General features: G+C 50.2%; 1 protein-coding gene across 3 annotated transcripts; it reads left to right on the top strand.

Annotated features, from left to right (window-relative positions):
• The first annotated feature begins 501 nt into the window (after window positions 1–501).
• Window positions 502–13,403, top strand: HAUS5 (HAUS augmin like complex subunit 5). Of its 3 annotated transcripts, XM_024577683.3 has the most exons (19): window positions 502–643; window positions 1,427–1,489; window positions 1,582–1,614; window positions 1,738–1,762; window positions 2,383–2,488; window positions 2,568–2,727; window positions 3,818–3,887; window positions 3,981–4,063; window positions 4,589–4,646; window positions 4,801–4,925; window positions 5,130–5,193; window positions 5,302–5,432; window positions 5,643–5,805; window positions 6,021–6,101; window positions 6,203–6,348; window positions 6,596–6,707; window positions 6,786–6,918; window positions 8,934–9,066; window positions 9,247–13,402. In XM_024577683.3, exons 1-19 carry the CDS (start codon window positions 546–548, stop codon window positions 9,350–9,352), a joined length of 1,890 nt encoding a protein of 629 aa, XP_024433451.2. In that variant the 5' UTR covers window positions 502–545; the 3' UTR covers window positions 9,353–13,402. The 3 variants fall into 3 exon arrangements, with proteins under 3 accessions (XP_024433451.2, XP_053771597.1, XP_045041425.1); XM_053915622.1 differs by lacking the exon at window positions 6,021–6,101 and having other exon boundaries at window positions 9,247–13,403; XM_045185490.2 differs by lacking the exons at window positions 502–643; window positions 1,427–1,489; window positions 1,582–1,614; window positions 1,738–1,762 and having other exon boundaries at window positions 3,775–3,887; window positions 9,247–13,403.
• The last annotated feature ends 460 nt before the right edge of the window (window positions 13,404–13,863 follow it).

Raw genomic sequence — 13,863 nt, 5'->3', positions numbered from 1 at the left:
CCCACCTGGTGATGCATCTATTCCTCCATTGAACTGTGAGCTCCGTTGCATGAAGACTGGGACTGTCTCAGCCCCTGCAGTGTCCTACACACAGGGTCGGCTCATAAATGTGATGGAATGATAAGGACAAAGGACTCTGAAAGAAAGCATTCCAGGGCCATATTAGGGTCATACTATCTGCCCTCTATCCTTCACTCAGACCTAAGACACCCTGTTTCTGAAATTAAAGCGCTGTAAGGTTGGCATCTCCTTGCTTGGCTCTCATTCTCCTAGAATGAAAGTTCCTTTTTGTCAAGAAAATCAAACGAGACATTAGGGGCCTTTTGCCTCTTAGGGATAAGCTGGTAGTGAGAGGGAGGAAGCAGTAAGCAAGTGTGCCCCAGGGTCTCGGAGAAAGCAAGGTATCTCCGAGACCCTGCAACCCGGGATGCCCTGGTTTGCCTGGCAACCAATCAAGTCACTGTCGGTGCGCGCGCTAGTGACGTCAGAGGCGGGCGCCACTCTTGAAGTGAGTGTTGGAGACGGCGGCCTAGGCGCTGTCTGTCATGGAGGTCGTGCAGGAAGCGCGGGAACTGGTTTGCTGGTTGGAGGAAGAGATGGAGGCACCGGAGGCTGCCCGGGTCCCGGAGTCGACACTGCGCAGGTGAGGGTCGTTCGGGAGTGAGGATTCCCCAGCCTAGAGAGAGTGTCTCCAGGAGTGACAACCTCGTTTTTACTGAAGACGCACCTTCCTCCTCCTCCGACTCAGTGAGAATAACCTCCAAGGGCGCGCTCCTCACCCACCCCCACCCCCCGAGTAGAATACCCAGGAAGAGGATGCTGCATCTGAGTGAGGACGTTCTGGCGGTAACCCTCACACTCCACCCGCACCCCATGAGGGCGCCCAGAGGTCCTTTGCACCAGTGAGGCTCCTCCATGAGATAGCAAAGCCTTCTTCCCATTTGTTGAGTTCTGATAATCCACTACCATCGGACCAGCCCCTTCTTCCCATTTGTAAATAGGATCTCGTGGGTGAGGAAAGCCTCCCCGCAGCACCTCCCCATTCACCACCCAGCCCCACCAGTGAGGACCCTACCCACTAGAGATTAAATCTATAGGAGTAATAGCTCACAAACTATAATGACAGAACACTTCCTGGCAGTACACCCCTCATCCCCACTTCTGGAAGTGACTGAAAGTAACCCCCTCCACAGAAAAAGGAAGCACCCCACCAGGGAATAAGACCACCCCCACGCCAAGCAAGAATCCCACCTTCTCCATGACCCTCCCAGGAAAGAATATCTTGGCCCCAAAAATATGAATCCTCCCTCAACCCTGGAAATAAGAATTCCCTAGTAAAGACCTTCTCCCCCACCACCATCCTGGAAATGAAGATCCTCCACCCTGTGTAGTGCCCCAGATATACCCTTACATGCTGTCCCCACAGGCTGTGTCTGGGCCAGGGGGCTGACATCTGGGCCTATGTATTACGGCATGTGCACAGCCAGAGGTGAGCCTGACTGCATAAGGTAGGCTGTGGCAGGGGAGGGGACACAGACAAGTCCCACAGTAACTCCTCTTCCTCCTACCTCTCCAATATAGGAACGTCAAGAAGATCCGGGGAAACCTACTCTGGTAACTGGTCCTCAAAGCTATCACTTCCTATCTTCCGCAGTCCCATCCAGCCCTGTCCCCACCCACAGCCTCACACCTTCTGGAAGCCTCTGTCATCCCCTAACTCTGGTCTCATTCCCTCAGGTATGGCCACCAGTACAGTCCAGAGGTGAGAAGCATGTGCTACAAAATTTTCTTTCATCCAAAAAGAGGACTTGTAGATCTGCTCTTGGCTTAGCCTTGTGTTGGGTGATAATGGGGATACTGGATCACAAAACAGCCTTGATCCATGCATTCATAGAGTTTATAGTCCAAGGGGAGACAGGATAAACTGGGGGGAAGGGGAGGACATAGATATGAAGCACCAAATCTGGTGAGGGTAGATGGGAGGATGGACTAGTTTGGGAGAGATACTGAGGTCAGTATGGGACTCAATGTGTGCCAGTGGTCCAGGTGACATCTAGGGGATGCTTTCAGAAGACCTCAGGACTCCTAGATGAGGGGCTTATGAGGAAATAAGGACTGGGACAGAGATGTGATATCATCAATGCAGAGACAGGAAACACGTTGGGAGGGTGGTGTAATGCCAGGAGGAAGGGGCGGAGGGGCCAGGATAGCACCCTGGTGCTCCTCTGGGCCTGGAGGTTCAGACACAGTTAACTGCCTAGGAAAAATCCTCTGCCACCCTGCTGTGCAGGTGAAAAGACAACTGGTGCTCCACAAAGGATGGTCAGGCCAGGCTGAGCCGCAGCCAAGCCATTTACCTGACCCTATACCTGATCCCACCAGACCTCTCGGAAGTTGGAGCTGGAAGCTGCTGTTGCCCACCTACGGACAGAGATCCAGGAGTTAGACCAGAGCTTGGAGCTGATGGATCAGGAGACTGAGGCTCAGGGTGACTCATGGGGCTGGACAGATGGGCAGCAGAATGGGTGTTGGGGAGGTACTAATGGCCATGCCTGTTCCTCACACAGACGTGGCCATGGAGCAGGCACTGCAGAGCATGCAAGACACCCAGCGGCATGCTCTCCTCCTCCGGGCCCAAGCTGGGGCCATGCAAAGACAGCAACGTGGACTCCAACATCCCATGCAGTGGCTACAGAATCAGCTCAAGCACCTGCAGGACATGGAAAGGTGGGTGTCAAGTACCCAGGGACTGCCCGCACCAGGCTGGGTGGAGAGATGTTTTCCTCAGAAACCTCAGTACTCTGCCCTGACCCCTTCTTGCATTCTAGAATTCTGAGCTCCACTCTTTAGGATTTAAAGTCCATGATACCAGGGAAGTTTTATCATTTCAGCTACTTGTATCTGTGCCTAGAATGGTAGCACCTATATATCTACAATATCACCGCTGGGAAAGAACGGTAAACAAAGGACAACCCTGCCCTCGTGGAGCTTACACGCTGATGTAGAGGTGGCAGATGGTAAACTAGAAAGCAGACAAACCCTGTAATTGCAGCTAGAGATACGTGCTCTGAAGAAAAGGTGATACAATAGAAGGGGAGAAGGAGATGCTTCTCTAGGTAGGATGGTCAGAGAAGGCCTCTCCTAGGAGGTAAAGTGAGTTGGGGAAGGAATTTCCCTGAAGACAGCAAGAGCAGAGGCCCTGCAGTTGGCATATGGGAAGAACAGCCAGGAGGGCAGTTCAACCTAAGCAACACAGGCAAAAGGGAGAGTATGAGGAGGTAAGGTTGGAGAGGTGTACATAGCATCACAGAGGCACTGGAATTCTCCTCAGAGGCTGAGTTCATGCCCTCGCTTGACCACTTACAGCTGTGTGACCTTGGGCAAAGTTTGTGCCTCAGTTTCTAAGATCTATAAATTGGAGATAATATTACCTACTTTATATGGTAGATATGATAGTTGAGTTAAATCACTTAATAGAAGAGTTTCTATTACCCCTTGTTATTATTCTGAGGGTGATGAGGACGAATCACAGAGTTTTGAGCAGAACAGAGACATGATCTGTCTGAGGTTTGAACATAATCACTTTAACTACTGGGTGGAGAACAGATTGCAGAGAGTGAGAGCAGGGAGACCAGTGAGGAGGCTAATGGGATCATCCAGCTAGAAAATGCCAGTGGCCTAATTCTGGAGGTGGCCCCTGAGATTCAGGCTTAGTGATCCCTGTGACTAGCTTTGCTGGCAGCAGGAGGGGGACACAGACATTTGTTCTCCCAGCTCCTTCCAGGGACCCCAGTCCCAAATGCACTCCTCTCTCCAGGAAGGCTAAAATGGATGTAACCTTTGCACCCTTGACATCAGCAACCCTGGGCCTGGAGCCTGTGGTCCTGGTAAGAGTCCTGGGCCATGGGGGGCGGGGCAGGTCTGGGATCCAGTGGACCGGGCCCCTGGTTCCCCTTAATGTCCCATCATCCTCTTCCCAGAGTGATGTCCGAACAGTCTGCAACCTCCGAACTCAGTTCCTGCAAAACCTTCTGGTTCCTCAGGCTAACAGAGGCAGCGTCCCGTGAGTATCACCCAGTCCTCAGAAACCCTGGGAAGAACCTGGGCTTTGGGAAGGGTTACTTGTCTGTTAATTCCTCGGACATTGGGCCTCTGGGCTGTGGTAGCCCCAGGGCCTGCTTCAGCAGGGCTCCCAGGCTGGAAGAGGTAGAGACAAACTCATCACAGACAGTGACAACCCACATGGTCAGGACTATTGGCGGGTGGGGAAGCCTGAGAGGCTCTGGGTCCTGAGAGGAGGCACTCCACCCAGCTAAGGAAACAGGGAGGGTGGGTTTTCTGGCCAGGAAGCTTAGCTGGTAAGGTAAAAGGTAAAAGGTAGAGAGGGCATTCCAAGCAAGCAGCACATGTGAAAGGGCCCATGGCCAGCAAATTGGTATAAGAGGGAAATAGCAAGCATAGATGAACTTGCTTTCCTCATCTATAAACAGGGGACAGAGACAGCTCCTACTTTGTATGGTGGTGGTGATCATTAGGGGAAGAATTGGTTGTCTTGTAACATTCTCTTCCCCCTCCCGCAACCCCACAGAACCCCTCAAGAAGACCACTTTGGAACTTCCTACCAGCAGTGGCTTAGCTCAGTGGAGGTAAGGGGGGTTCTCAGGAAAGGCCACACCTGCTGCCCCATGATCAAGCCTCAGGGTACCAGGACCTGATTCTTCATCCCTGCCGCATCTTCATGTGGTCCCAGCTCACACCCCTGCCCCCAACCTGCCCTGACTTCACCACTCCCTGCACCAGACTCTGCTGACAAACCACCCTCCAGGCCATGTCTTGGCCGCCTTGGAACACCTGGCTGCAGAACGGGAGGCAGAAATTTGGTCCCTGTGCGGTCCAGAAAGGCTCCAAGATACACAGATAGCCAGGTGTGTGGTAGAGTGTTTCCACAGGCAGGCAGGGCGGGTGACTAGGTGACTTGGGATAGGGTCGAGACCGGGCACAGTGATCTGCTGATAGGGGCAGAACTGAAATCCAGGGACCAAACTCAGGTGGGCTGATGCTGACTGCTCTCAAGGGTCCTGCAAGGGGACAGAGCCCCTCCCTCAGCAGTTTCACCCCCACCCCCACAGGTCCCAGGTACCAGACCAATCAGATGCCAGCCAAGCCCTGCCATCTGTGGTGCATCTCATCCAGGTGACCCCCAGGAACCCTTCCCAGGCCCTCCCCTTCCCATCCCAAGACTCACTCAATCCCCTCACCCCCAGGGACAATGGCCACCCTGACTTTGTACCCCTGCCCCAGGAGGGCTGGCAAGCTGTGAGTGTGCTGGTCACCCAGCGGGGCCCCCTCCTGAAGGAACATCAAATCCTGACCCGGCGCCTCCAGAGCCTGATGGAAGAGGTGGAGAGATGTACCCTGGGATCCTGCAAGAGGTGAGGGGCTCCCTGGGCAGAGGCCTCTAGGCCATCTCTCTCCCTGGGGTCTCAGGATATTGGACTTCCGCCCTTGTGGCTCTCTTCTCTGCCTCTGTGCTCTCCATGCATGTGTAGCTCCTTGTGCACCCGTGCAAATTTCATCTCCCCTCCTCCACTGTGGGTCTTAGTCACCTTCCTCTCCATTGCTGTCTTCTGCTTGTCCCCCAGGCAAGCATTGGTGCTGGGGCTCCGAGACTGTGGCCTGCGGGCAGAGCTCAAGGCCCTGTGTGCCCAGAGCCAGGAGCTGGAGGAGGCTGCCAGACTGCGGCAGCTTCTGCTGCAGGAGCTGCAGGCCAAACAGCAACGGATCCTGCACTGGCGCCAGCTGGTGGTGAGAAGCAGGACTCCGGGAGAAATGGCAGGGCCTGGTGGAGGGTCAAAGTGAGGCTGGGAGCCTTATGATCCAGAACTGGGCTCCCTGGTTAGGGCAGAGGCCCAGGGTGAGTCTCCCAAGAGGAAGCAGACCTGTGGAAAGGGGATGCCAGGGCCAGAAGCTGGGAGTTGGGAAGGAAAAGCAGCTGTCTTGATGGCCTCCTGGCTGTCCAGGGGGAGACACAGGAACAGGTCCGCCTGCTCATCAAGGGCAACTCAGCCAGCAAGATGCACCTGTGCCAGAGCCCGAGGGAGGTGAGTTGGGATTTGGAGTGAGGTCTGGGTAGGGCCAGGTCTCCTAGGGATGTGGCTGGGTAACCTCAGGCTGCCCCTCTCATCCTTTCCCTTCCCTAAAGGTGCTGGCTCTGATTCAGCGAAAGGTGGTCCCCACATCTGAGGCGGTGACACCACAGAGCCAGGAGTTGCTTCACTGTCTGGAGAAGGAGGCCCAGCACCTGCCCCACCTTCTGTTGGGCACCCTGCTCCAGCACAGCCCTGGAGGGTGAGACTAGGGCCATCCCCTATGTCCTACCCTTAGTTGACTGTCCCACTCCAAAACAATAATCCCAGACCCCAGTGTTCCCAGGCTACTAGATCTTACCCTCAGGTAGGTCCTCAGCCCCACTCTGGAGTCCTACTTCCCAGACCCACTTCCAAGTTCCTGGACCTCCCAAGCCCACCCCTCAGCCCCCACAACCTCTTCAACCCAAGACTCCCTCTTAGTGCACCCAACCTGGACTTTCCCCCAGGTTGCAGCCCCTGCCCACAATCCTGCCATCCATCCACCAGCTTCATCCTGCATTCTCAAGGAGCTCCAGCCTCGTGGTGCTTAGCCACATGCTGGGGCTGCCCACAGGGAAGGTGAGTGCCTGTCCCCTAGGACCTATCTTCCCATCCCTACCCCCAGCAGAGGTGATTGTCCTTTCCCCCTCCCTCCAGGCTCCAGAGCTGCTTCTCCCGAAGGCTGCTTCTCTTCGCCAGGACCTTCTGTTCTTCCAGGACCAGTGGAGTCTCCGGTGCTGGGATCAGCTCCACATGAAGACCAGCCTACCACCTGGACCATCCACCCAGGGTAGGTCTGCACTGCTTCCATGTCTAGCATTCCTGCCCATTCCCAGGACCATCAACCTCCAGAACTAATCACAAAGAACACCCATTGCTGACACAGAGCCTTCTGATCACTTAGTGCTTTAAGCATGTTCACTATTTTCTTCTGCACAGCAGCCCCAGGGCATTAATGCTGCCATTCTCCCTTTTACAGGGGAGGCACATGGACACAGAGGCCTCAGTAGCTGCCCAGATGGCAGAGCTAGGATTTGAATCCAGGCAGTCTGACTCCTGGTGGGTCTTTGCTCCTAACCACTAGGTGACACTGCCCAATAATTGCCAAGTATTCATCTGTCACTATCCAAAAGTACACTTTAGTAATTAACAGCTGGGCTGTAAAGTTAGACTGCCTATATTCTCTTCGCAGCACTACCTCTTGTTGTGTGATCTCCCTGTGCCTCAGTTTCCTCCTTCATGGAGTAAGCATAAGGATAGCACCTTACAGAGTTGCTGGGGAGACACAGTCAGGTGACCCAAGCAGGGCACTGACCAATGCAAGACATTCAGTCAGCACTCTGTGTCTCTGGTGAGATTGCAATCATTTTATCTGATCTAGCGCAGTCTCTTCCAGTCCTTACCGTGAGGGAAGAAAGACTCAGTTTATCAATGAGGAAACAGAAACTCAGAAAAGTTGTTCATTGCTGGATTCCCCCAGCAAGCACTCACTAGGTACCTACCAGGGGCTGCCCCCAACAGCTCAATGGGGAGAAAGGCGAGAGCAGTCCAGCCCCAGGGGTGTCCCCATGGTAGAACCAAAGAGCAAAGAATCAAAGGATTAATAGATGTAAATAGACGGAAGAGGTGAAATGATGAATCAGGGTGCCATCAGCAAAGTAGGAAGGGACCATTTTCAGGCCTTTGAGTTTCAGGCTCTCTGCCCTTCCCCTCTCTGACAGGCAGGGAGCTGTGTACAGAACAGCCCAAGAGCCAGCACCTCTGCATCCCACCTCATGGGCATTGTGGAATCTAAATGGGACTTAGTTCTCTCTGCTTCAAAAAGCAGTTTTGTTTTTCTTAGGCTGGTTTCTTTCCCTCGACAAATGATCCTGCCCTCCTCATCCAGGTGCCAAAGCCAGAAACCCAGGAGTCATCCTTAATTTCCCCCAGGTCCCTAACCCTACCCACCCAACTTCAACCTGTCAGCAAGCCCAGGTGCCATCTCCCAAGTGCTCTACTGCCCCCACCCCACCAGCGTGTGGCTCAGGTAAAGTTACCTGACCACAGAAGGGCAAGTGTTATGCCCAATGTCACAAGGCAAGGATGGGTTGGAGTCAGGATTCAGGCCCAAGGAGTCTGATCACACTGCAGGTCTGCACTTGCTCTAAGCTGGGCCTGTTCTGGGTCTGTGGAGCAAGACTAGACCTAATCACAGTCCCCAGGGGAAAACAATGCTGGAGTGAAAGGCTGCAGCAGTCTGAGGAGGAAGCCTTGGGGTGAGGAATGCTGGGAAGGGCTACCAGGGGGAAAGACGGTGTCTCAAGTGGTGAGGTTTTGCTGAGGAATAGTGAGCAGTGCCGTATAATGCAAACCCTCAAGTACGATGCTGAAGAGCTTGGACTCTGTCTTGCGGTCACTGGGGAAGCCTTGGAGGGTTCCAAATAAGAAAGGGAAAGGATCAGGTTAGGCTTCAGGAAGATCACTTTGGCTGTCATGTAGAGGATGGAGCAGAGTGGGAGGCTGAGGCCTGGAACCTGGAAGGGAGGCTGGGAATGGGGGCTGAGTAGGGAAGGGGGAGGAAGCTGAGGGATAGGCCATAGGGACTGATGGTCTGTCAGGGAGAAGGTGGGCATCCAGGATGAGATCAGGCAGGGAGTAGACAGTGGGCTTATCCCTGAGATGAGGACCTGGGAGGAAGGAAAGGTTTGGGAGAGATGCTCAGGTCAAGACTAGGTGAGTGGAGATGTATTTGGTAACCCATTGGCTAAAAGGCACTAGAGAACCTGAGGATTCAGTGCTACCTCCTGGGCTTCTAACCTGCAGAGTTGCTGCAGATCCATGCATCCCAGGAAAAGGAGCAGAAAGAGAATCTGGAGCAGGCTCTGAAGCAGCTGGAGAACCTGCTGAAACAAGCTCTGGAGCGAATCCCCAAGCTGCAGAGAGTTGTGGGGGACTGGTGAGAGGGGGTTCTGGAGAACTGGTGATGGGGGGTAGGGCTAAGCAGGGTGGAACAGGCCAAACTCAGGGCTTAGCGGGGAGGAAGGGGAAAGGGCTGGTGACAGGCAGGCATGGTGTGGGGAAGCCAGTGAGGGTCTGGAGACCCAGGCCTTTCCTCTGACATCATCCTTTTCCCCAGGTGGGATCAGCCAGGCCAAGTTGCCCTCTCTGAGGAGCTTTGCCAAGGCCTGTCCCTGCCCCAGTGGCAGCTGCGCTGGGTCCAAGCCCGAAGCGCCCTGCAGTAGCTGTGCAGATGAAGAAGGGTCTCAAACGGGAGTCAAGAGCTTCACATTCGTTCACGCTCACACCTCAACATCCCCACTATGGAAGACAGCATTGCCTAGGTGTGTCACCCATTGTTCTCCCCACACCTGCCACCCTCTCACAGGCTGTGCTGCTGTTCCTCTCAACTGTCTTTCTCCTGTCCTGTCATCCCACCAAAGCCAACATGGTGCTCTGGACCCGACCCAACATCCCCCTGAAACTCCCCTCATCACTTTCACCCTCAGCCTAAAGTAATTGAGCACCTGTTGTAAACACTGAGGATCCAGCATTGAACAAAGTGGACAAAAGTCCCCACTGTCAGGAGCAATGGAACAGACCACTGTTTGCTAGGGTTAGGCATGCCAATCCCCTGGGGCAATTGAAAACCCACATACAACCGTTGCTTTTGACTGCTCCAAAATTTTACTAATAGCCTGCTCTTGACTGCAAGGAAGCCTCACTAATAACATAAACAGTCAATTAAACATTTTGTATGTTTCATGCATTATATGCTATATTTTCACAATAAAGTATGCTGTGAAAAAATGTTATTAAGCAAATCATAAGGAAGAGAAAGTGCATTTACAGTACCGTATGTTTACTGAAAACAATCCACATATAAGTGGGCCTCCGCAGTTCAACCCTGTGTTCAGGGCAGACTGTGCATGGTGAGAGTGGTAGGGTTACACAGCTGTGTCGATTCATCAGAACACCTCGAGCTGTACGTTTTAGGTCTGCATTTCACTGTGTGAATTATTCTTCGATTTATAAAGTAAAAATTTACCCACCTAAACTTTATAAAGTGAAACTTTGGGTGATTTGAGATGCCACTTTTTCACACACTGAGTAACTGTATCTGGATTCTCTCCAAGCCTGTTGTCTGACTTCTGTGTGCCATCCCCATGGTTTTGTAATTATACAGGCTTTGTAATACTTTTATTTATTTTTAGAGAGAGGGGAAGGGCGTGAGAAAGAGAGGTAGAGAAACATCAATGTGTGAGAAAAATATCCATCAGTTGCCTCACACGTGCCCCAACCAGTGACCTAGTCCACTACCCAGGCATGTGCCGTGACCAGGAATCAAACCAGCAACATTTTGCTTTTCAGGACAAGCAACCAACTGAGCCATACCAGTCAGGGTTGTAATACCTTTTAGTATCTGAAATGCTAGTTGCCATCTAATTATTCAAGGTTTTCCTGTCTCTTGCTACTTTTTTCTCCAATGAAATGAGCTTTATTCCCAACTTAACATGGCTCCAGAAGAAATACAAACATGGATGGAGAGTTTGTTGGGGTTGTAGTTAAGTGTATAAATTAGGCAGATTGGACATCTTTGTGATCTTGAACCTGGCTTTCCACCTCCTTTCTTGGCCTCCAAAGTACCCTCACTCTCCCAATGCTCCTTCTATCCCTGGCTATTCTTCCCAAGTCTTTATACATTTTCTTTCCTATGTGCCCCCTTCTCCCTTTCTTCATCTCAGCCACATCTCCCTGCTTAATTTTTCTCCATAGTATATCTTCTAGCATACTATATTTTACTTTAGCTTTAATTGGGCAAATTTTCTGAAATATGATTCAAAACCCAGATGCAATAAGGGGAAATTGACAAAAACAAAATTTTGCATGACAAAAAAAATGGGCAAGCTAATAAAAATGACAAACTAGGAATTTTGCAATTTATGCCCTAAAGGAGTGTGTGTGTTTGCGCGCAGGTGTGTGTGATACCAGATTTGAAAAGAAAAATTCCAGGTTCCTGGAGAAATGGGCAAAATATGTAAATAGACTACTTTCAGAAAATCAATCATAACAGGAGAGCAAATTGAAACCACACTTCGATACATTCCCAATCTATCAGACTGGGGAAAAGGAAACCCAAAATTTTGACATCTCTTGGCAAGACCATGGGAAAATAGCACTCGTAATACATCAGTGGACATACAACATGGGACATCACCTATGAGAAAATTTCCAGCAAAGCTATAACCAAACAACTAGTGGGGTCTTACTGCTTGTGGCCCATAGGCAATAACTCCAGAGACAGAGTCCAGTGGAAAAGAAAAAGGAATATTTATTTAAAAATATGCAGTTTTTTGGTGGGCACCCCCCAAAGCCCAGTCAGAAGAGTACAGGGGCAGCTGGCTGGTGGCTGCCGCAGTGGCTGCCCACACGCAAGGGCTAGGGGCTTGCCTCCCAGCCACACCACCTCCCAGGACCCGCCAGCCCAAGCCTTCTCCCCCCACCACCCTTCTTACCATCCTGGTACCTGAAGTGCTTCTGGTCAGGCCTGGAGCTCCCAGGGAGGGGTGTGGGCCTATTTCCTGACTGCGCCCGGCCGTCCTGCACTAACCTGGACCATGGACAGACAGCAGCCATCATGGCTTCCCATCTGGGGAAGGGGCATGGGGCTTGCCGGCCAGCCATGCTCCCAGAACCCGCTGGCCCAAGCCTTGCCCCTGCCCTCTTACCAGAACCTGCTGCGCTTTGGCCAGGTAGGTCCTAAAGCGCTCAGTCAGGCATGAGGATTCCTCCCAGCAAGGCCCACCAGCTCAGGAGCTTCAGCTCCCAGCCGCAGAACCACCAGCCAGGGAATGGGGGAGCAAAAGCACGTAGGGTTTCTATGTGCTCTGCTTTTAAAGACCCCCCGTAATCTCCCGCACAGCACAAATAGACGGGAGGTACGTCCCTCCCATCCAATCACCGCCCTAGCTTTTGGCACCAGCCCTACACTACGCGCGTGTTTCTGCTGCTTCTTGCGTGTGTTATCCTGGTTGCTCAGTGACACACTCATGCGCTGTCTTTGGCGCTTCTCCACCCTTCCCCATTTCTGAGGGTCCCCTGTTACAAAACTATATATACGTTTACTCTTTGCCCAAGCAATCCCACTGTTAGGAATCTATCCTGGGTGAAATACAAGTTGTGGGACCTTTTGTAAAACAACTAGACTGTATTCTTCAGAAGATCAATGGAAATTGGTTAGGTCTGTTTCAGAAGACAGCCAAATGCATGTGGGATCCACACACAAAAATCAACCAATACCGGTGGCTGGTGTGGCTCAGTGGATTGATTGCTGGTCTGCAAACCAAAAGGTTCCTGGTTTGATTTCCAGTCAGGGAACATGCCTGGGTTGCAGGCCAGGTCCCTAGTTGGGGGCGTGTAAGAAGCAAGAGATCTTGTGTTTCACTCCCTGTCTTTCACCCTTCCTTCCCATCACTCTAAAAGTAAATAAATAAAATATTTTAAAAGAAAGAAACAACCAATAAAAGCATAAGTAAGTGAAACAACAAATTCATGTTTCTCCCTTCCTCTTTCTAAATTAAATTGTAAAAAAGATTAAAGTTTAAAAAACGGTTTGAAGTACATTTTTGGGACAACTGGGGAAATTTGTGTATTGGAAAATAAATATCTTTGATAGAATAATGGTATTGTGGTTATATGGAAGAATGTTCTTAGAGGATATGTGTTGAACTATTAAGAGTGATATCTGCAACTTATTTTCAAATAAGTCATGCCAGGAGACAATAAGGTAGAAAGCAGAGGGATGGAAGCCAGACATTTCAAAATGTATTGTTTCATACTTAAAAAAAATTATAAGCATTTATTTGAGCCAAAACTGATAATGTCCAGAATCAAGATCTCAAAGATCTCAAGATCTCAATGTTCCTCTTTCGCACTTTTGACTAGAAACATCTGATAATTTTTTAAATGAGGAAAGGAAAAAAGAAAAAAAATACCTAAACATTGAAAACAAACTGAAATAAATGTCCTGATTCTGCATAAAGTTGGTGGCACAATTGTTTCAGGTAAGAATTATTTCAGGTGATGTTAAAACAGTACTTTTAGTTGATGCTTCCACTGGTACATAGGTCCTAAGATAAAAAGAACTTCAATGAATTTTTAAACTGAATTCAATTTTATTTTTATTTTGAAAAAATATATGGTATAATATTTTGAGACCCTACATTATCTTTTTTCATTTATTTATCTTATTTTGAAATTATATATTATACTAAAGCAAATATGTACCTTTGCTAATGTTACTGGAGACCAAGATTTTTAATGTAATAAAATTATATATATAAAATCAAGAAGTAAACACCTCATAATCTTTCATTTAAATTGAAAATATCACAATGAACATTCATGGGGGTTTTTTAAATATATTTTATTGATTATGCTATTAAAGTTGTCCCATTTTTCTCTATTTTATTCCCCTCCACTCTATACCCCCCTCCCCACTATCATTCCCCCCCCCTTAGTTCATGTCTGTGGGTCATACATATAAGTTCTTTGGCTTCTACATTTCCCATACTATTCTTAACCTCCCCCTGTCTATTTTGTACTTATCATTTATGCTTCTTATTCCCTGTACCTTTTCCTTTATTATTCCCCCTCCCCCTCCCCACTGATAACCCTTCATGTGGTCTCTATTTCTATGAATCTGTTCCTGTTCTAGTTGTTTGCCTAGTTTGGTTTTGTTTTTGTTTTTTAGGTT

Source organism: Desmodus rotundus, chromosome 12 (assembly GCF_022682495.2).
Source record: "Desmodus rotundus isolate HL8 chromosome 12, HLdesRot8A.1, whole genome shotgun sequence".
In the NCBI taxonomy this organism is placed as follows: domain Eukaryota; kingdom Metazoa; phylum Chordata; class Mammalia; order Chiroptera; family Phyllostomidae; genus Desmodus; species Desmodus rotundus.
Note: the sequence above shows the minus strand (reverse complement) of the source record. Positions and strands in the feature narration are given on the sequence as shown.

Excerpts from the sequence above, each read along its gene's own strand:
- HAUS5 (XM_024577683.3), top strand. The coding sequence starts at position 546 with ATGGAGGTCGTGCAGGAAGCGCGGGAACTGGTTTGCTGGTTGGAGGAA. Across the intron at positions 4,064-4,588 it reads GCTAACAGAGGCAGCGTCCC|AACCCCTCAAGAAGACCACT; the intron begins GTGAGTATCACC and ends GCAACCCCACAG. Across the intron at positions 4,926-5,129 it reads CAAGATACACAGATAGCCAG|GTCCCAGGTACCAGACCAAT; the intron begins GTGTGTGGTAGA and ends CCACCCCCACAG.